Here is a 22,010-nt window from a genome sequence, read left to right as displayed (position 1 = left end):
GGAAAAACATTGTCTGGAATGACAAATCACGATACGCAATGTGACGATCCAATGGCAGGGTGTGGGTATGCCAAATGCCCAGTGAACATCATCTGCCAGCGTGTGTAGTGCCAACAGTAAAATTCGGAGGCGGTGGTGTTATGGTGTGGTCATGTTTTTTCTGGAGGGGACTTGCACCCCTTGTTGTTTTGCATGGCACTATCACAGCATAGGCCTACATTGATGTTTTAAGCATCTTCTTGCTTCTCACTGTTGAAGAGCAATTTGAGGATGGTGATTGCATCTTTCAACATGATCTGGCACCTGTTCATAATGGACGGCCTGTGGCGGATTGATTACATGACAATAACATCCCTGTAATGGACTGGCCTGCACAGAGTACTGACCTGAATCCTATAGAACACCTTTGGGATGCTTTGGAACGCTGACTTCATGCCAGGCCTCACCAACCGACATCGATACCTCTCCTCAGTGCAGCACTCCGTGAAGAATGCGCTGTCATTCCCCAAGAAACCTTCCAGCACCTTATTGAATGTATGCCTGTGAGTTTGGAAGCTGTCATCAAGGCTAAGGGTGGGCCAACAACATACTGAATTCCAGCATTACCAAAGGAGGGTGCCATGAACTTGTAAGACATTTTCAGCCAGGTGTCCAGATACTCTGATCACATAATGTGGTAACAGATGAACAAATATTACTTACTTTTTCCAAGTAGCGTCTTTTTACTAATTTTATTAAGTTTCTTTTAGTTTGTGGAAGCACATAGTGTGCACTGTATAGCTACGGAAACTAATCATGTTATGTCTATTAGAGATTAATTGGTAAAAGCTAGTTAGCTGACATGTACCTTCACTTCATCCACATCTCTGAGGCTTAAACTCTTATTAATTGTGTATGTCATTTCTAATTTTATCTATTCAGGATAATTACTTTGTTAGTTACATATATGTCTCTCTTAGGCATTTCCTTTACAGAAACACTGGAATTTGCTATCTGGAAAAGTTCCAGAGTATTTAGAACTAGACTTCCTGTATGGCTATGTTGTTTAGGTTCAGGAATGTTGATGGCTGTTTAAACAATATGTATGAGGCTTTCAAGGGTGCAAATGATTATTTTACTCAGAGGCATTATTTATACAAATCAGGTCTCTCTCCTAAGAGTCATCAGGTGCATTGTCTTTGGTATTTCCCCAGATATTTGCAGTTCTGTTTTTGCAATGTGTAATACTCACCTTAAACAAGTACTGCTCCTGTGTTTCTTGTGACAATGTCAACAGAAAATTGGTTATGTTTCTCCTACAAAAAAAAGAAAACCAGTGTATTTTAATACAGTATTCCCAAATTAGTCTAGTGCAGCATCCAGTTCAATTGACATATACTTTAGCACATTTCATAACTGCATACATTTGTTCCCACATCTTCCACTGTCTGTCTACACTGCTGTCAGCACTTCACTGTTGATTAGATTAGATTAATTATGCATTCCATAGATCCATAAAAGAGGGAATCCTCCTGGGTATGGAACATGTCAGATAAACACATTACAAAAATGTAATTAGAAAAACTTGAGTTTCATTAATTTTAATGATCCTCAGTCAATAAACAGTAAAATTACCTACATGAATTAAATTTAAACTTCTAATATTTACAGGTTTGATACTTACATCTGCAACTATTAAATCCATCATTCAGACATTTGCTAGTTTCTTGGCTATTACAACCAAGTATTGTCAGAAATTAAAGTAAATTATTCATTTCAGTGATCCTCAGTTAAGAACAGTCAGATTATGTACAAGATTTAAAATTAAACTTCCACTATTTACAGACTTAAGACTTAAATCTGCTTTCCATACATCCATCATTCACACAGTAGGTAGTTACTTGGCTGTTACAACCAAGTATTGTCAAAAATTAAAGTATAATAAATTTTCATTAAAATGGTCTACTGCACTTGTTGAGAAACTCGTGGATGGAATAGAAGGAGTTGGCCACCAAAAATTCTTTTAAATTATGTTTAAATTGTGCCTTGTCTGAAACTAAACTCTTAATGGTTGCTGGTAACTTGTTGAAAATATGCGTTGCTGAATACTGGACTCCTTTCTGGGCAAGAGTAAGTGATTTTAAATATTTATGTGTATCATTCTTATTCCTAGTATTGATACTGTGTACTAAGCTGTTAGTTGGAAAAAGAGATGTATTATTTACAACAAACTTCATTAAGGAATAAATATACTGAGAATCTGTGGTTAATATGCCCAATTCTTTGAATAGGTTTTGACATGATGTTCTTGGATTTACACTACTCATTACTCTTATTATACGCTTATGTACTCTAAAAAAAATTTTCTCTGTTTGTGGCGTTACCCTAGAATATGGTACCATATGACATAATGGAGTGAAAATAAGCAAAATATGCGTTTTTTAATTTTATATCTCCTATGTCTGACATCATTCGCATTGCGAAAACAGACTTGTTTAGGCGCTTTAGCAGTTCATTAGTATGTTGCTCCCAACTGAATTTATTATCAAGTTGTAATCCCAAGAATTTTACACTCTCAACTTCTTCTATTTCCATTTCATCATATTGTATACACACACACCAGAAGGAAATCTCTTGGAAGTTCTGAACTGCATATAGAGGATCTTTTGAAAGTTTAATGACAGTGAATTGGGTATGAACCACATATTAATGTCAGTAAAAATTTGATTAGCTGCCCTTTCTAAATTTGTATTTGATTTACTATTTATTGCAATGTTTGTATCATCATTTGCTGCTTGAGTACTGGTTATTATTCATTTTTTGCCATCTATGTTAAAACATATTGTTAAATTGAGTATTGGCTGAAACTAACTGGGGTCTGTTCTATAAGACGAGCATGAAAAATTCACATTAAAAAAAAAAATTAACTTGTGAGAAACCAGGCAAAGTTTTCATTTGACAATTAGCACCACATGAAATGCATTATGGGCAGCATTTGTTTGGGGTAACTCCATCCACATAGTGCAGTATATATTACAAATAGCTGCTAAAATACCATAATAAATTGAGTGTTTTTAAGAGATACACCCAGTATAGTAAACAATGTTTTTAGAACATTCTTTTTATACTATTTTATGATTTTTGTCAATATTATAAAAAGGATAGATTGCTACTCGCCATATAGTGGATATTTTGAGTCGCAGTCAGGCACAATAAAAAGACTGACAAAGATGTGAGATTTTGACCAAAAGATCTCTTTCTAAAATAGACAACACACACACACACACACACACACACACACACACACACACACACACACACACACACACACAATTCATATGCACATGACCCTCTTCGTGGCCACCGATGCTGGATCTTCTCTTTATAAGAACAAAGACGTGCTTCGCACTTGGCAGTACATGGCTACATCATTATTTTTCTGTCTTCCTCAGACTCCATTCAGTATCAGACTCCAGAAAGATCCTCTCAAATAGATTTTTGAGAATACTTTAGCTCATTTTATGTTTATGGAAAGCCATGTAGTGACCCATTTGCTTAAATATGCACATATTATTCAGAGGCCTCCGTTTTTGTTAGTGTGATGCTCTGTGTCTAAAGTAGATCCTTTCTTTCTGATTTACATTATTAAATTCAGCTAGCATAATCATTCATAGCATTAATAAGTTTGATGATAGCTTATTGTCAGTAAAGTACACAGATTAAGTTTCAATTGTTTGCTTGCTTTCTTGACTCATTTCTCGGAATATCCTCTTCCTTAAAGGGATTTACAGAACAGTTTGTAGTAACTGATATAAAGTCATTGAGTAAACCAGAAGTGATTTCTGTTACAGGCCCTCTGCTGCTCCTTATCTGTATAAACAATTTAGGAGACAATCTTAGCAGCCAATTCAGTTCATTTGCAGAAGATGCTGTCATTTATCAGCTAGGAAAGTCATCAGAATATAAAACGAAATTGCAAAATGAGTTAGAAAAGATATCTGTATGGTGCAAAAATTGGCAGTTGACCCTAAATAATGAAAAGGGTGAGGGCATTCACATGAGTACTTAAAGGAATCCATTAAACTTCAGTTACATAATAAATCAGTCAAATCTAAAGGCAGTAAATTCCACTAAATACCTAGGAATTACACCTATGACCAATTTAAATTGGAAAAAACACGCAAAAAATATTGTGGGGAAGGCTAACTGTAGATTGCATTTTACAGGCAGAACACTTAGAAGACGAAACAGATCTATTAAAGCAACTGTGTACAGTAAACTTGTCTGTCCTCTTTTGAAGTACAGCTGCATGGTGTGGGATCGTTAGCAGACAAGGTTAATGGAGTACATCCAGAAAGTTCAAAGAAGAACAGCACATTTTGTATTATCGAGAAATAAGGGAGACGGTGTCACTGATGTGATATAGGATTTGGGGTGGACATCATTAAAACAAAGGCGTTTTTCATTGCAGTAGAATCTTCTCACGAAATTTCAATCACCAACTTTCTCCTCTGAATGAGAAAATAATTTGTTGATGCCAACCTAAGTAAGGAGGAACAATCATCATAATAAAATAAGGGAAATCAGAGCTCACACAGAAAAATATGGGTATTTGTTTTTTCCACATGCTGTTAGAGATTGAAATAATAGAGAAATATTGTGAAGGTGGTTCCGTGAACCCTCTGTCAGGCACTTAAGAGTGATTGCAGAGTATCCATGTAGATGTAGATGAATGAATGCTGTAACTTCCTTACTAGACGGCTGTATAAGGCACTTAAGATGAGGATATTGTACAACAATTTGAACTACTCACAGCAGAAAGCACTACGACATCCAAACTAATGTTCATTGTGATGACAGCCTTGCTTTTTACCTTGACACGACCTCATTCAAATTTATCATGTAAAATTAGCAATAACTTTGTATGGATTAATGACAATGACATGGCAAAGAGGTAATTGTATGAGCGTATCAGTAAGTTTCTTACATAATATTTTAAAATAATAACACTTGCAAATTTTTATATCTTTATCTGTAAAATGTAGTAGAATGCTGAAATATTTTTTTTTAATGTGGCAAGACTGAATCTTTATGCTTGTCTGTGTTAGAATTTTACTGGGCAACATGTTGTTTTTACTGGGCAACATGTTGTTTTCCACATAAACTGACTTTGGGACAGAAGTAGTAAAGGACTAGCATGCAACCACATACAATTTCCCAGTATCATTTCCAAAATGTATATGTTGCAGACCATTAAAGTTTTTACAGTTCTGTGTCCTCGTAGTCTTTTGTGATAGCATACATGAATAAAACGTTCTCAGTTTTCAAGCCGCGTCAATTCAAATAAAAATCCTCGAGCTTTCGATGAGCATCTCTGCCATCCTCGTCAGGAATTCACTGACTGCTGGGGCTGCTACGGTTTGTCACTTATATAGGCATGATGACATCATTAGCAGCCAATCAGATAGACCAAATGTGATGCGTGTGCCAAGGGCAGGCGCCACCTGATGTCACCGGTGCTGCCATGGGCGATAGCTCCCCTAGCTGTCCGGGTCGACTCACGCACGTACACCACATTGGGTCTATCTGATTGGCTGCTGATGAAGTCGTCATGCCTATATAAGCGAGAAACCGTAGCAGCCCCAGCAGTCAGTGAACTCCTGATGACGATGGCGGAGATGGTCATTGAAAGCTCGAGGATTTTATTCGAGTTGACGCGGCTTGAAAACTGAGAACATTTTATTCCCTTTACAGTTCTGATCTATAAAATTTCTGTTTAATTAATTAACTAACTAGAATATCATGATGGAAAAATCAAGACTGGAAAATGCTGACAGATCAATAATCACTGAACAGAAGGGGGTGTTGAAGATAGAGCTCCTCTTCCATTTTATGAGATTAGTGATCTGTCATAATATATTATACTTATATATTAAATGCAATACCAGTTTTTTGTGGGACACTGCTATTACTAGTACATATATTAAAGTATACAGGGTGCTTCAAGATGATATGCAAATATATGTTATTCTACAAGTAAAACTAAAGAAAAAAGTTCATATAAACATAGGTCCACTAACGTTTGGTTACGGAGTTATGGCTAATAAAAGATTTTGCCTGATATTTAGCAACTTTGCTAATATGAAGCCATGGCAAAACTGTACAAGGTTAAAGTAAATCACAATTTTCATTTACTTTGTGGTTCAGTCTGGTGAATCTAATAAAACATTTCCCAGACATGTATCTGCAGTAGCTATCCAGAACATCCAGAGAAGCAAATATGAAATTAAGAACAACCCTGTGAAATGGGAATGAGCAACAAAATTTGTTCATACATGTGCAGCTAAATGCATTGAACTCGATGGAGACATTTTTGAACATGTATTATGAAGTTGTATGTACACTGTACAACTTCCTTAACACTGAGCTTTGTTTTTTTCTGGTTTAACATGAATTCACGTGTGCTATGGTATCAATAAAAGCAGATTATCTGCCACATTCATGCAGTTTCAGTTAATGCTATTACCATCATTTTTCCAAAATTAAATTCTCTACAACTTCTGTTGAAAACTTTGTGTGCGGTTGTGTGGTAGTTAATAAATTAAAAATTTTATGAAATTACATCTTTGCTTCTATGGATGTTCTGGAAAAGTACTGCAGATACACATCTGGGACATGTTTCATTAGATTCACCAGATCAATAACAACAAAATAAATGGAAGTCATTCTTTACTTTAATCTTGTACAGTTTTGCGATGGCTTCATAGTAGCAAAGCTGCTAAATTTCTGGCAAAATCTTTCATTACGTGTAACTCCATAACCAATCATTTGCAGACCTTTGTTTATGTGAACTGTTTTCTTTAGTTTTACTTGTAGAATAACATATTAAAATATTTGCATCTCTTCATGATTCACTCTGTGTATTTAGTATCAAATGTCCTAGTTGCTTTGCCTTCATTTTCATTTCACAGCTGAGAAGTTATAGTTGTCTAAGCCTTGCACTAGTGCAAACAAATTGTATATATTTTTTATTTCTACAGGAATTGAACTTTCGTTCTTCAGTGGAGTATATGGGCCAAGTGTAGGATTCACTCTTCAGATTGGGCCAAATGCAAAGCAGCTTGTGGGGTTGTCTGGAATATTTATTGGTGTTGGTGAAGTCACAGGTGAGACTGGTTAATCTGTTCACAGCATATTATCATCCAAAATTTTATTTGCAAGTATATCATCACTATTAATTGATTGATTTTTTGCCCAACCATCTGTTGTAGACGTAGATAACAAACATACAAATAAAATTCTGCTGCAATGTGTATAATATGTTTGTTTCAAGTTTTTCTCTGCTAAATGTAAATCATTAAATTTTATAGTTTCACACACAAAAATCAAATCATCATCATCATCATCAGTTATCTGCTATATTAGCAGGTCCTTTGCCTCTCCATTTTCTGCGATCCATTGCTTCCTTCTTAAGGCTGCTGTATGTTGTACCGTCCATCATGTCATCCAGTATCTGGAATCTCTTCCTTCCTCGCTTCCTTTTCGTTTCTACATAACCTTCTAAAACTGTTTTTATCAGTCCGTCATTTTTTCTTAATATATGTCCAATCCAATTTCTTTTTCTTCTCTTTATTACATCTAGTAACTGCCTTTTCTCTCCCACTCTTCTCAGTACCTCTTCATTTTTTACTCTGTCCATCCAACTTATTCCTTCCATCTTCCGCCATGTCCAGATCTCAAAAGCCTCCAGCCTTTCTCTGTCTTTTTTCCTCATAGTCCATGTTTCAGCGCCATATAGAAGAACACTCCATACAAGACATTTTATGAGTCTCTTTCTGAGTTCTCTGTCCATACCGCTGCAGAAGATTCTCCTTTTCTTATAAAACGCCTCTTTTGCCATTGCTATCCTTGTTTTAATTTCTGTGGTGCACTTCCAGTCGGTGTCTATCCTGCTTCCAAGATACTTAAAATTTTGCACCTGTTCTAGTGTTTCTCCTTTCAGCACAATTTTTAGTTCCTTATTTCCTCCTATTGCCAATACTTTTGTTTTATTTGTGTTAATTTTCATTCCATATTTTTTTCCGTTAGTTGCAATGGTGTCCACCAAATCCTGTAATTCTTTTTCCCCTGTGGCTAGAAGGACCATGTCATCAGCAAATCTCAAGCACCCTACTCTTCTTCCTCCAATTTCTACTCCTTTGTCATCTAATGAGCATTGGTCAATCATATTTTCCAAGTACAGGTTGAAAAGAGTAGGTGATAAACAGCATCCTTGTCTTACTCCTTTCCCTAGTCTGATCCAGTTTGTACTTTCTCCTCTCACTTTAACTGAAACTTTTTGATTAAGGTACAATGAGTTTATAAGTCTTCTGGTTTTCCAGTCCACTCTCTTTTCCCTCATAATAGTCGCCAGCTTGTCCCAAACCACATTGTCAAATGCCTTTTCTAAATCGATGAAGCACATATATAGGTCTCTTCCTTTTTCAATAAACCTTTCTCCTAAGATTCGTAGGAGCCCTATTGCATCTCTGGTGCCCGTATTCCGTCTAATATCAAAATCAATCAATAAAAAATCAAATAGTTTTACATAATTACTAAGATATATCAGGTCAGGATCATCCTGCTATTGTATGTGACATTAGGCAGTAGTGCCTGCGACTGTCTGGCTGAAGGTGAGGCAGCCATTACCTTACTTTTTGAACTAAGGGAGGATCAACTGCTTCAGATAGAGGAATTCTCCTGTAGGAGAACTGTTGAAGGTTTTGTAAATGACACATTTTCAATTAAAAACCTGCTGCCATCCACATGGTGCAGAGGACTGTTAAAGGCTAAAGCAGACCAACTGTGACAGAAAATCCACTGTAGTCTTAGGCCTAAGAAGCCAGATAGAGGGAGGATTGAATTGGTTGCTTCTAAATGTGAAATGGACCTTGGAATATCCAATTCTTGGACTAAGCAGTACCCACAGACATATGCCAAGCAAGATGGCACACAGCTTAGTGATAATCCAGGACTTGAAATGGTGCAAAAATTTCAAAGAAGATTACAGACACAAATAGAGACAATAAATATAATAACATTGACTGAGAAAAATGAAAATCGGTGGGTTTCGAGAAGAATAGAAAGATACCAGCCCTCAGATTTAGTGAAATTAAGCAGAAAAAGAGATAGTTGAGAAAGATCTAACCATTCAACTGACATAGGAACAAGAAAGAGATGAGAAATGGTGTTGTTCTGATATTAGTGTAGGATTACAAAGGCCAACAGATATTCAGTATGCCAACAAGAGGATTGAGAAGGCAACAATTCGTGTGGCGTAGGAGAAGTTAACTTTGATACACTTAAATGCACCCAAGTCTGGATACACCAGAGATATGTTTCCAGGTAGACCCTGAAGAGACAGCCTCTGAATGGAGAGAGAGAGAGAGAGAGAGAGAGAGAGAGAGAGAGAGAGACCTAAATGTGCAGCTTAAGTCAGGTAGAACAGCATTTAAAAAAGTGTTGGACCACATAGCTATGCTCAAAGAAATGCAGATCATCATCTCCTATGCTCCTGAATGAGGAGTGGGTTAGTTGTGCAAAACACTTGGTTTAAGGGTAGGACCATTCCAATCTATCACTGATAACATCATTGCTGATGAAGCAGTAGACTTGTGACTGATGTCAAGGCTATACAAAGTGAGAACCTTAACAGTGACCACTGACTTTAAGTAGCACAACTGCGTAGTATTCATGAAATATACCCAAAAGCTGGAGGAACACAGCAAAAATAATATAGGATAGCTGTTCAGAGTAGTGAATAATGAACTAAAGTCTTTGGTTAGCATAAAGGTGATGTAGGATGTCAATCAAAATCTAGTCACGATGGAGCACGAGGTTGGGGAGGTCATGAAGAACTATTTTGATCATCTAGACAGATACCAGCCAATTATAGAAAACCTGCAATCATGTGGGCATAGACTGAAGCAGCACTTAAGATTATACTGAATAGGAAATCACCAGGAATTAATGTGAAAAAGACTAAAGCAGAAGTGGCCCAAGGTATACAGTGGCTGTATAGAATACTCAGTGCAGCATGGAAGGACAACACAATGCTGAAAGATTGGAGCAAAGGTGTTGTTACATCTCTGTTCAGGAAAGGTAATCATCAAAAGTTTTCTACCTTTCGAGGAACTGCATTTCTTTCACATAGTCTGAAGATTCTTGAGAAGCTCCTGGAGCAGATATTAAAAACAATATTGGAACCACAGTTAGAAGAGTAACAGTATGGATCTGGGCCACAAAAAGTCAATAGCAGATATAATATCCGGTGTCCTTACGTTAATGGAGAAATACCAAGAGAAAAGTGAATGATTGGCCCCTTGTGGTCCTTGATATTGAGAAAGTACATTATGTTGTAAAAAATAAATAAAAGTTGCTTGCAGGTTTAGTGGGGAAGATTAAATGTTTATGAGCACAGTACTAGCAATTGCAATTTGGCAAAAGTCATTCACCCCAGTTTCAGACTAAGTGACATTCATAAAGGTAATGCCTTATTGCCATTTCTCTTTATCATTATCATGAATGACATAATGAACATCAAGAAATACAATGCATAACTAAATCCTTTGGATTTTGTGTATGATTTTGTGACCCAGGAAGAAAAAGTGGTGGAAATACAGTTGAGCTGGACAAATGGATTGATAAATTTCAGAAATAAGGTCTAAAACTAAGTGAAGCCAAACAGTAGTATTGGCAGTGAATAGTAAAGAGTAACCAGCAAACATCAAGTTAGGTTATTGCTCCCCGGGAAAGGTGGAAAATCCTGCCTACCTTGGTAGTGTAATATCTCAAGACAGTCTGGCCGTGAAGGAAGTTGTAAATAGTGTTCAGAAGATCTCATATTTCCATCAACATGTTAGTCTACTTTTGTGGGATCCCAAAATGCCAAGAAAATGAAAATCAGTTATGAACAACACCTACATCAAATCAAGGCTAAGAAAAGCTATAAAGAGCAACTCATTACAACTACAGGTGTCAGAGAGTAGCTCTTGAGTTCTGCAGTACAGAAAACAAAACTGGACAAATTAAGAAAACTAATAGAGCAAGTCAGATAATTTTGAACTAAGTGGTTTGGGCATTCATAAAGGATGAAAGCAACAAGGTTGGCGAATGGGAAGGCTGCAAACACAGTGGATGAATATTACAGATGGAACAGAAGGAACACCAGATGGTATCATGAACTATAAGATTTATTTGGATCAGAAAGTGACTGTCACTTCAGTCTAGGTGAACAAGGAGGGAAGCAATGTTGTCCGTGGAGACATTCACTATTTTTTTTTTTTTTTTTTACTGAATTCTCTTTGCAGGGCCATGCTAGCCTTACTGCTTTCCTGTCCACTTTCACTGTCAGCTTTAACATTCTCTTGCAAGAAGTATACATGCTGCACACAAAGACAAAGTGAGCAAAAAATTAATTATAACAGTTACATTACATGTTGCAATTCTTCACTATGTATTGGTAACCATGTGACACTGATGAAGAGAACAGAGTGCATGGCCTAGCTCATTCTGTGGGTGATTGTTGCCATGGTAGCTGTTCTGTAAATAGTTCTTGTCAGCTACTTTGTTATTCCAGAGAAAAAACTTACTATACTTAAAAACTAATTGGACAATGCAGTTTTGAGTACTCATAAGAAGTTTCAGGCCCCAATGGGACAGTTCAGTTTGTAAACAAATGAAGCTATTTATTTAGTTGGCAGATGCAAAAAGTTTACTTCTCAAACTGATGTGACAACTCATTTGATGGCTGTTTCAATGAGGCAAATGTTGTGTATGTCCTGTTATGCATTAAACAGAAGTACAGGTCATGGAATGAATTGACTCACATGAATGTTGTGAAAAAGAATTTCTGTTCAGTGAAAGATTTTGAAATCTGCTTATTTTGCTTGATGTATGAATGAGATAACAGCATCATATAATTTTAAATTATTTCATATGCTTAAATATTTTTAATAACAAAATTCAAATTATAAGCTATACTTTGAAGAATAGAACTCCAGAATTCAGAAAATGGTCAGCATTGTTCTGCAAGAGAATTGTTTGTAATATTAATAAAATAGTATAAAGTAACATGGGAATGACAGAAACCAAAGCATGTTCAAAGAATATAAATTTAATACATTGTTGCTCAATACTGTTGTATATGCTTTCACTAGTAATGCTTGCCATTATTTTAATTTACTGCTGTTGTTACCTTTTTGCAGGTGGATTGTTGTTTGGAATTTTAGGACATAAAACAATACGATGGGGCAGAGACCCAATTGTAATAATGGGCTTTGTAATACATCTCCTCTCATTTTTTCTCATATTCCTCAATCTGCCTAATTCAGCACCATTTCAAGATACTAATGACGAAGCTTACATTTCAAGCAGGTAAACATTTTCTTCATCATGTAATAATTAGAAAATTATTTCTTTCCTTCTGCTTTCTTATTGTATGGCACTGCATACTCTTTCACGGTCACTTCATAATACTCTTTCAAATAAGTGGGCATTACTGAACGATATTCCATTGTACTTGTGCATAGCACTTGTAATAACTACCACAGCAAAATTTCAGGTAAGAAATAATAGGAACAGAACAATCTGTTAAAATCCCATTGGTTTTTTTTTATTATTCTTGCATATCCAAATTCCAGATATAAATAGTCTTTTTCTGTTCTAAAATAGGACATTACAGAAACAGAATTGATTGATATAAAACAATTGATATAAAACAATAAGTAAAACAATTTGTTATCCAGTGCAATGATCCATTATAGTCAACATAAGATCTGAGTGAGCTGTAATTCAACAAACTTGCAGCTGTAATTGTCACCAAATGACTTTGCTGGTGTAAAGGCAGAATGTGGTGCTACAGAAGAATGCTCAAGATTTGATGGGCAGATGACATAACTAATGAGGAGGTACTGAATAGAACTGGGGAGAAGAGAAATTTGTGGCACAACCTGTCTAGAAGAAGGGATCGGTTGATAGGACACATTCTGGTGTGTCAAGGGACCACCAATTTAATACTGGAGGGAAGTGTGTGGGGTAAATATCACAGAGGAAGGCCAAGAGATGAATACAGTAAGCAATTTCAAAAGGATGTAGTTGCAGTAATTATTCGGAGATGAAGAGACTTGAACTGGATAGAGTAGTGTGGAAAGCTGCATCATACCAGTCTTTGGACTGAAGGCCACAACAACAACAACAGACAGACAGACAGGCAGACAGAAAGGAAAGAAACTGAAGTTAATTGTTTACAAGAAGTACAGTAGCCTCAGTTTGCATCATATAGTATATGCAACACCTTCTATATTGCAGACCAACCAACCAACCTTCATTCTTTCCAATATGCTAGTTTAAAATGTTTTTTTCTATTGATATGAACTTGTCCAGGTGATAGCAGCATCACCAAGTGAGGAATGGCTGCTAGTCAGACTCACACATGTTGCGTGTACTATCAGTGAGTGTGCTATCCGTGTGTAGAATGAGGAAGACACGCAGACTATCTGAATTTGACCGAGGGCAGATTGTGATGGGGCAGAGGCATGGCAAAAGCATTTTGGAAACTGCAAAACTTGTCAGGTTTTTGAGGAGTACTGTGGTGAGTGTCTTCAACATGCGGCAAAACCAAGGTGCAACCCAGTCCAGACGTGGGATTGAGTGGCCACCCTCATTACAGATATCAGAGATCATAGGCTGGCCAGACTGGTAAAACAGGATAGGCAGTGAACTGCAGTGGAACTAACATCAGAGTTTAATGCTGGGCAGAGTACAAGGGTGTCTGATCACACAGTTCACCGGATACTCCTAACGACAGGCTTCCACAGCCGATGACCAATGCATGTACCAATTTAACACCATGACACCAGCAACTAAGACTGAAATTTGCACATGACCATTGACACGGGATGTTGGCACAGCGACAGAGTGTTGCGTGGTCTGATGAATCCCAATACCTTCTTCATCATGCCAATGGGGGGTTACAAATCAGCCATGTTCCAGGGGAGCAGCTCCTTGACAACTGTACTGCAGGATGGAGAAAAGCTGGCAGCGGCTCCATTATGCTCTGAGGAACATTCACGTGGGCATCCAAGGGTCCAGTGGAGCTCGAGTAAGGCACTGTGATAGCCAAGGAGTATTGTACACTAGTTGCAGACTACATACACTCCTTCATGAGAATCATGTTTCCTGATAACAGTGGCATTTTTCAACAAATGCATCATGTCACAAGGCTAGGAGTGTGATGGAGTGGTTCAAGGAACACAGTGGCAAAGCCAATTGATGGGCTGGCCCCCCAACTCGCCAGGTCTGAACCCAATAGAAAATATTTGAGATGTGATTGAATGTGGCTTCAGAGCTCATCGCCCCCTCCCCATAATTTATAGGAATTAGGTGACTTGTGTGTGCAGATATGGTGCCAGCTCCCTCCATTGACATACCAAGTCCTCATTCATTCCGTGTCACAACATGTCGCCACTGTTATCTGTGCCAAAGGTGGACATACTGGCTGTTAGATATGGGGTCATAATGTTGTGGCTGGTCAGTATATTTTAGTGGTGAAGTGATTCACCAAATCATATGGCAAAGATCACTAATAAGTTCATACAACTGCCCTACACAGAATTTTTACATCATAATAAAAATAAAAATAAAATTGAGGATTGCCTTGATAAAATATTGCAGATACACCATATGTTATGTAAGAAACTATGTTAGCATGTTTTTATTAACTGTACCTGGTTAAATTAGCATTGTCATGTTGATCTTTAGCATTTTACTATGATGTTAATAGAGCTTCATAAAAACAGTCTGTATGAACTTTTATATTTCTGTTGTATTAGTTATTTAGTGGTTCAGTTAACCACTATGATATGAGTGACTATGCTAGATTTTTAGCTTCTTGACAATTTTCAAATTGTTGTGTAATTATATTTCATCAAGACAGTCTTCAAAAATCATGGTGAACAAAGCCTTCATTGGCTGCCACCACGGCTTGCAGTTAACATCATTAAATATGCTGACAATAACAAGTGAAAATGCTATCGTAATATGCAATCAGAGTGATAAAGTTGAGTAAGTAGATGTATACAAATAATAGGCATTGGTACATAATGCTGAGTGTAGTGGGATTGAAGTATCAACCTGAAAGAAGAAGAAGCAAAAATAAATGATGAAGTTAAGCAGATGAGTGCAAATAATTGTTGTTGGGACGTAGTGCTGAGTGTAGTGGTATTGAAGTATCAACTTAAAGGAAGACCCCCTCCTGCAGGGAGCTCAGAACTCCTTTGTGAATACATGGTTGGCTGCCACATGACCGCAGCCTTTGCGGCATTCCTTCCTTCCTGTGCTGCAATTTATACATCCACTACCCCTTCCCCTTTGCCTCTTCATCGGATGGTTGTCTTGGTGCAGATCTTCCTTGGACTTAGTTTATGATTGGGACTAGAATTTCCAGTTCCAGCATTTACTACAACTTTTCATTAAATAAACACGTATTCCTCATTGTTGGGTTTGACCTGACACCAATTTTCAAAATTCTCCAGAAGTGCAGTGTATGCTTCACCCTTGTGCCTTTCCATTTTGCACCCTTCCCTTTAATATGGAAATGTACCCATAATCCAGCATTGTAGCCATCCTGTTTGGGGGGGGAGGGGGGGGGGGGGCGGAGCGGGGGATGTCGTCAAGTAACTGCATGGTGATAGGCCCCTAATGATTCAGGGACTGAACTGTTGGTACCTGAACTGAAAACTCCCCATGTATACCAAGGAGTATGTGCCCGTCGTGATTGGCATGCGCAACATATCTATGACGACAATCAAATACCAGCTGGACAGGTGCTGCCTGGTGACAGAACCATGGCAGCAGTGCCTCGGAAAGGTGTCTCTTATTCTCTCGCCACCTGTGAGGTTTGGTCAGTGATAAGGTTCCTTAATGCACAAAACATAGTGCCCATTGAAATTCATCATCTGCTCTGTCAGGTCTATGGGCAGAACATCATGAACAAACAGATGTTTCTTTACTGGTGTATGCTTTTTCCTAAACGTCATCAACGTGTCGATGATGAAAGCATAGTGTGTGACTGTCCCTCATCAACAATCACCTGGTTGAGCTGGTGTAGCAGCGCATCCTGGAGAACCATTGCTTCGCAATTCTGGAGCTCAGCAGCCATTTTAAGCAGGTATTGTGATCCTTGTTACATGAAATTGTCACTAAGCACCTGCTGTTCATGAAATTGTATGCCAGGTGGGTGCTGAATAACCTGACACCAGAGCACAAAACAAAACACTTTGGAGCAGCACTGGAATTTCTGCGGTTGTTTACCAGTTGCCCATAATGTTTTTCATGAAACTATGTTGTTTTTGTTTTTGTTTTTAAGAAATAGGGAAACTTCCTTTCTGGATGTGCCTCATATCTTCTGTTGGTGGCCTTGATGCCCCAACAGTGTCTATGAAAGGACAGTCCTCTTTTAATGCAGAGAGGTATGATCCTAAAACGTTCCCTTCCATGGCTATGCCATGGGAGGAATGTAGGGCTAAGTGGCAAGTAGAGAAATACTCCCCCAGTACTTAGTTTACACACTTCCTTCTTGGCCACAAAACCTTTATTCTTTTGCAGAAACTGTAGAGGACAAGTTTGGGGAAGTTGCAGCCATCTCCAAAATGAAGAGTGGGTCAGTTCTGATCAAAGCAGCATCCCCTATCCAGTCACGGGCACTGCCCATTTGTAATAAGCTGGGGGACGTACCAGTGACTGTCACTCACCATAAAAGTCTTAATATGGCTCAGGCCATCATTTTGCAGAGAGATCTGCTCTTACTCTCTGATGATGTCTGCCAACTTGGAGCGAAGTGTACACTTTGTCTGTTGCGTAAATAGGGGGCTTCATCTTGGCCTTTGATGGCGATTCATTGCAGGAAAATGTTAGGGTGATGGTATACTGATGTGATGTGGAACCATACAGAAGACAGTATCTTAGTGGTCATCAGAAATCACAGAGGTCATTAGACATCATAGACAGGCTCTCCAATGTCATAAGCAGCATCCATCTATGGAGCACTTCATTGCCTTCAAGCTGCTCTGTGCCCGAGTCCACCACCTAATAAAATGACAGAAGTAAGAATGCTGGAAACAGTACATTTCAACCTTTAGACCATGTTTCTCTCCTTCACAGGTTTGGGCTAAGATCAGACATCTCTGTGAATACCAGATACTTGCATGTTTACCTGGTATTACCTTGAACGGCACTGTCTACACTGATCCAGATGCTATCTCCGAACATTTTGCTCCGCATTATGCTCGAACCTCAGTATCTGACAATTATCAACCTTTTTTTCATGTTCTAAAACAGTGAGTGGGGCAAAAGCAATTATCTTTTACTACATGTGACCTAGAGTGGGAATTCATCAGTGTCTTAGACCACTGCCCTGACACTGCCCCAGAACCGGACCATATCCACAACCAAATACTCAAGCATCTATCACTGGATTGTCAGTGTCATATCCTTGCCATCTTCAATTATATTTGGAGTGAGGGCGAGTTCCCATCACAATGTTGTAAAAGTATCATTGTCCCATTGCTGAAAATAGGTAAGCACCCCCTTAGAGATGAACAGTTATCACCCAGTAATTCTCACCAATGTTCTCTGCAAATTTCTTGAACACATGGTGATCTGGCAGCTGTGTTGGCTTCTTGAGTCTCAAGGTCTACTGGATCCATCCCAGGATGGTTTTCGCCAAGGCCATTCCACACCTAGAGTCTGCCATCTCTAGGGCCCACTCTCAATTTTCATCTAGAAGTTTCTGTCACACCATATGTTCTGTGTTTGCATTCGTGCTTCCCACAGTATGCTCCATATCCAAGAGAACAGGGTCCCTTAGGGCTCTGTACAGAGCGTCCCTCTCATTCTAGTAGCCATCAACGGTCTGGCAACAGCTGTGGGATCCTCAGTATCACCCTCCTTGTACATGATTGCTTTTGCCTCCAGTATTGCTCCTCTAGTGTGGGTTTCACTGAACATTGACTGCAATGGGCCTATGAAGGTCACAGGCATGGGCCCTCACTAATGGCTTTCGGTTTTCAGCTGCCAAGACTCACGTCATGCACTTCTGTCAATGTCATACTGTTCACCCACAACCAGAACTTTAACTCAATGACCAACTATTCAATGTGGTGGAGACTTACTGCTTTTCAGAACTGGTCTTTGATTGTCAGTTGATGCGGATTCCCCATCTTTGCAATCTTAAGAAAAAGTGCTGGGTACACTTTGCTACCTGAGTGACACTAGCTGGGGTGCAGATTACACTAACCTTCTGCAGCTTTACAAGGCCCTGATACAATATTGTCTTGATTGTGGCAGCCTGGCATATGGTTTGACATCACCCTCAGCATTGGACCCAATACACCACTGTGGGGTTCAACTTGCAGCAGTAGCCTTTCAAACTAGCCTTGTGAACAGCTTACAGATGGAGGCTGGGGTCCCTCCATTGCAGATCAGGTGCCAAAAACACCTTGTCAATTATGCTACCCACATTTGCAGCTCCCCTAAGCATCTCTTTCCAAATGTAGGATTCCATCTCCCACAATAGTGGCCCAGATCAGGGATTATGACAGCAATCTGCATCTGGTCTTTCCTCCCTGACCTCTTGTTGTTTCCTCTTCCACCTCTTCTCCAGGCCCACACATGTACACCTCTGTGGTTCATTCCTTAGCCACAACTTCATCTTGACCTATCACTTGGTCCTTCCTGAGGCCCTCCGCTGCCAATTTTTCTCCATCCCTGGCACATGTAGGGGTTTCAGAAGTAGTCTACACTGATGACTCTGTGGTTGCTGGTCACATGGGCTTTGCTTATACTCACACAGGACATACCGAACTGCATACCTTGCCAGATGGTTGTAGTGTTTTCACTGCTGAGTTGGTAGCCATCTTTTATGCTCTTGAGCATATATAATGCTGCATCTTTTGGATCCTTTCTCATCTGCAGCAATTCTTTGAGCAGAGTGCAAGCTCTTGACCAGTGTTACTCTCACTATCCCTTGGTCATTGCTTTCCAGTATTCCCTGTAAACCCTCGAACAATGTGGATGCTCAGTGACCTTTGCCTGGACTCTGGGCCACATTGGGATCCCAGTCAATGAACTCGCTGATAGCCTGGCCAAACCAGCTACCAGTAAATCGACTCTTCAGATTGCTATTCTGGTAACCGACCTGCTATTGATATTACACTGTCAAGTTTTAGGAATCTGGAATATATAATGGCTCGCTGTGACTTCACCAAACAAACTACAAGTGGTAAAGGAGACTATGAATCTGTGGAGGTCCTTCATACAGACCTCTTGCAATGACTGTACAGTTCTTTGCCAGCTCCACACCAGTCACACCTGGCTTATTTACGGTCATCTCCTGTAGTGAGGACCCACCCTATTGCCATTGTGGTTCCTGTTTTACAGTGATGTATATTTTGGTGGACTGTCCCAACTTAACCGCCATGCAGTGGACTCTTAATCTCCCTGGCTCCTTACCCCTGGTGTCTGGAGACATTGGCTCAGTGGCTGACTTTGTTTTACAACAACAAAAATAATCAATTTTTGACAGTGTCATGTTATTGGATACATAAAAGACTCTATCCACTAAGTGGCAGCAGGAGAATCAACACACAAAAAGGTTTAACTTATGCAAACTTCTGGAGCCAGTGGCTCCTTCTTTCAGCAGAAGAGTTGAAGGGGAAGGAAGAGGGCTGAAGGAAAAGGACTGGAGAAGTTTGGGAAAAGGAGTACAGTTTCGAAAAGTCACCCAGAACCCTGGGCCAGGGGAAACTTAGCCTCTAGCAACCCCTGACCCAGGGTTCTGGGTGACTTTTCTGAACTGTACCCCTTTTCCTAAACCTCTCCAGTATTTTCTTTCAGCTTTCTTCCTTCCCCTTCATCTCTTCTGCTGGAAGAGGGACCTCTGATAGCTTGCATAAGTTAAACTTTATTGTGTGTGTGCTCTCCTGCCACTGCTTGGTGAGTAGATTCTTTTATCTATCCAATGACTTAGTTTTACCTTTTTATTTCATGAAGGGTGCTTTTACCACTCTCTTTAAGGGAGGGCCACTTAACCTTATTGGTCCACTGAGGGGTTGGCAGAACACTCTGTTGCCTCCTCTGCACAGACCAGGCTGCAACTGTCTGAGCTCAGTGATCCAACCTAGTCATCACCCTACCTGCTCTTTTACTTCCCCCCCTCCCCCTCCCTCTTGTGGTCTGTTAGACTTGTTCATCTTTTGTCTCTGTGTGCTCCTCTTCCTCTTGCCCTGTCCATATTGTTAGTTATTCCTACACATTTATGATTGGCGTACCTCTGGTAAGTGGTGGGGGCTGGGGTGTTATGTCCCCTCATTGCACTCTGCTTTCATGGGTTTCTGTCTGCTCCCTAAATGGGGCACCTTGCCTGCCTATCTTCCTCAGTCTTCCTATCTTCTTTCTATCCCTTTCTCAGTTTCGTTGACCTTTGGTAGATCTTGGGTTTTGCACAATACAATGACCTACAGGCATATAGACCCATCTGTTCAAGGAAATATGGACTCATGACCTAGTTGTTTGGTCACTTTACCCAACTTCAATTTTTTTTATATTCACAGAGCTGTACTTTAAGGCCAGTAAGTATACTCTGAGAAAATTCATTTTGTATATGGGATTAATTTTAAATTTCTATCACAAACAAGCCATCGTGTGCAATCATACTACTTTACATTTTTCTGAAAGAAAAATGAAGTATCAGAATTAGTGCCCAATTGTTCATTAAGGCAAAATGTAGATACACATACCACATGCTTTAAATTAATGTTTTCAGTTTGATATTGTGCAAGGAGTATTAGCAAACAAGTGCTAGATAATGTTTAATTGTTGCACCATGCAGGTCATTTGTCATAGACAAGCAGTATGTGACAGCATTTCATCTGTAAGAGTACTATAACATACACTGCCACTGCATTTCTGCCTTGTTTCTTGGGCATAAACATTATGGTGCTGCTGGCATGTCTAGATTTTCAGTTCCCTTTGTCAGATAATAACTGATTGTCCATTTGAATGGTTATAGGTTTTGATAGATTATGTTCGATAGTGAAGCAGCTACAAAGAGTATCTACATACAATTTAGAGCCTATCTGATTTAAGCATGGGATAAGCTTATAAAATGCCTCTGGGTGTAGTGAAAGCTTTCCTCCCCCATGACATTAACAACCTGTAACATGAGTCTTGGAAAATGTTAGGGCGTTCTCCGGAAGTTATGCGTGTTTTCAAGTGCTTCGGTGCACCTGTGAGAAGTGGGCTATTGGATAGCATGAAATTTGTTATCAGTGTGCACATTTTAAATGGTAAGGCAGAACGAGTAACTGAGTATATGGAGATGAAAAACTTTGCAATAATGGGTATGAACGAGATAAAATGGAAGGGGAAATAGAAAGAAAAATTGAAGAAAATGGCAACAAATGGGGTAGGTATCATACTGACAGGAGGTTTAAGTTCAATGCTTGGAAACAATTTGACTAGATCAAATAATCTAAGTTAGACTTGGACTCAACTGTGGAACAATGAGTTTTATACAGTTAGAAAAGACAGATGAATGGAGATATGAGTGGAACACATGGGAAATTATGGGCAAAGTACAGAAGGTATAATTTGCCCCTTTAGTTATGGTAACTGGGATGAAGGAAATTTGTTAACAGACTTTGCAGAAAAAAATGATCAGTTGTTGGAAATACATGGTTTACAAAAAATAACGCACAAAGAATAACTAGGGGTGCGTGGGTGGGGGGTGGGGGGGGGGGAGAATGATTGATGTTTTTCTGGTGGTTGTGGTGGAAGAAGAGGAGGAATATTGACAACTGGAACACATGACAGCAATGCCAAGAAGATTTTAAGGAGACCATGGTAGCAAAATTCGGTCTTGACGATATCTCAGTCATCAGAAAGACGTAAAGAAAATAAAGGTACAGAAGTTACAAGAGAATAAAACAAGGGGA

General features: G+C 39.0%; 1 protein-coding gene across 1 annotated transcript in view; it reads left to right on the top strand.

Annotated features, from left to right (window-relative positions):
- The window catches only part of LOC126416454 (UNC93-like protein MFSD11), a 232,532-nt gene that overhangs the window by 202,078 nt on the left and 8,444 nt on the right, over window positions 1–22,010 (top strand). Inside the window, exons 5-6 of the mRNA XM_050084188.1 lie at window positions 7,020–7,145; window positions 12,225–12,393. Coding sequence (XP_049940145.1) covers window positions 7,020–7,145; window positions 12,225–12,393 — 295 coding nt within the window. The remainder of the gene's footprint in view (window positions 1–7,019; window positions 7,146–12,224; window positions 12,394–22,010) is intronic.

This window comes from Schistocerca serialis, chromosome 8 (assembly GCF_023864345.2).
Source record: "Schistocerca serialis cubense isolate TAMUIC-IGC-003099 chromosome 8, iqSchSeri2.2, whole genome shotgun sequence".
Classification (NCBI taxonomy): Eukaryota; Metazoa; Arthropoda; class Insecta; order Orthoptera; family Acrididae; genus Schistocerca; species Schistocerca serialis.
This window is presented reverse-complemented; position numbering and strand designations above follow the sequence as displayed.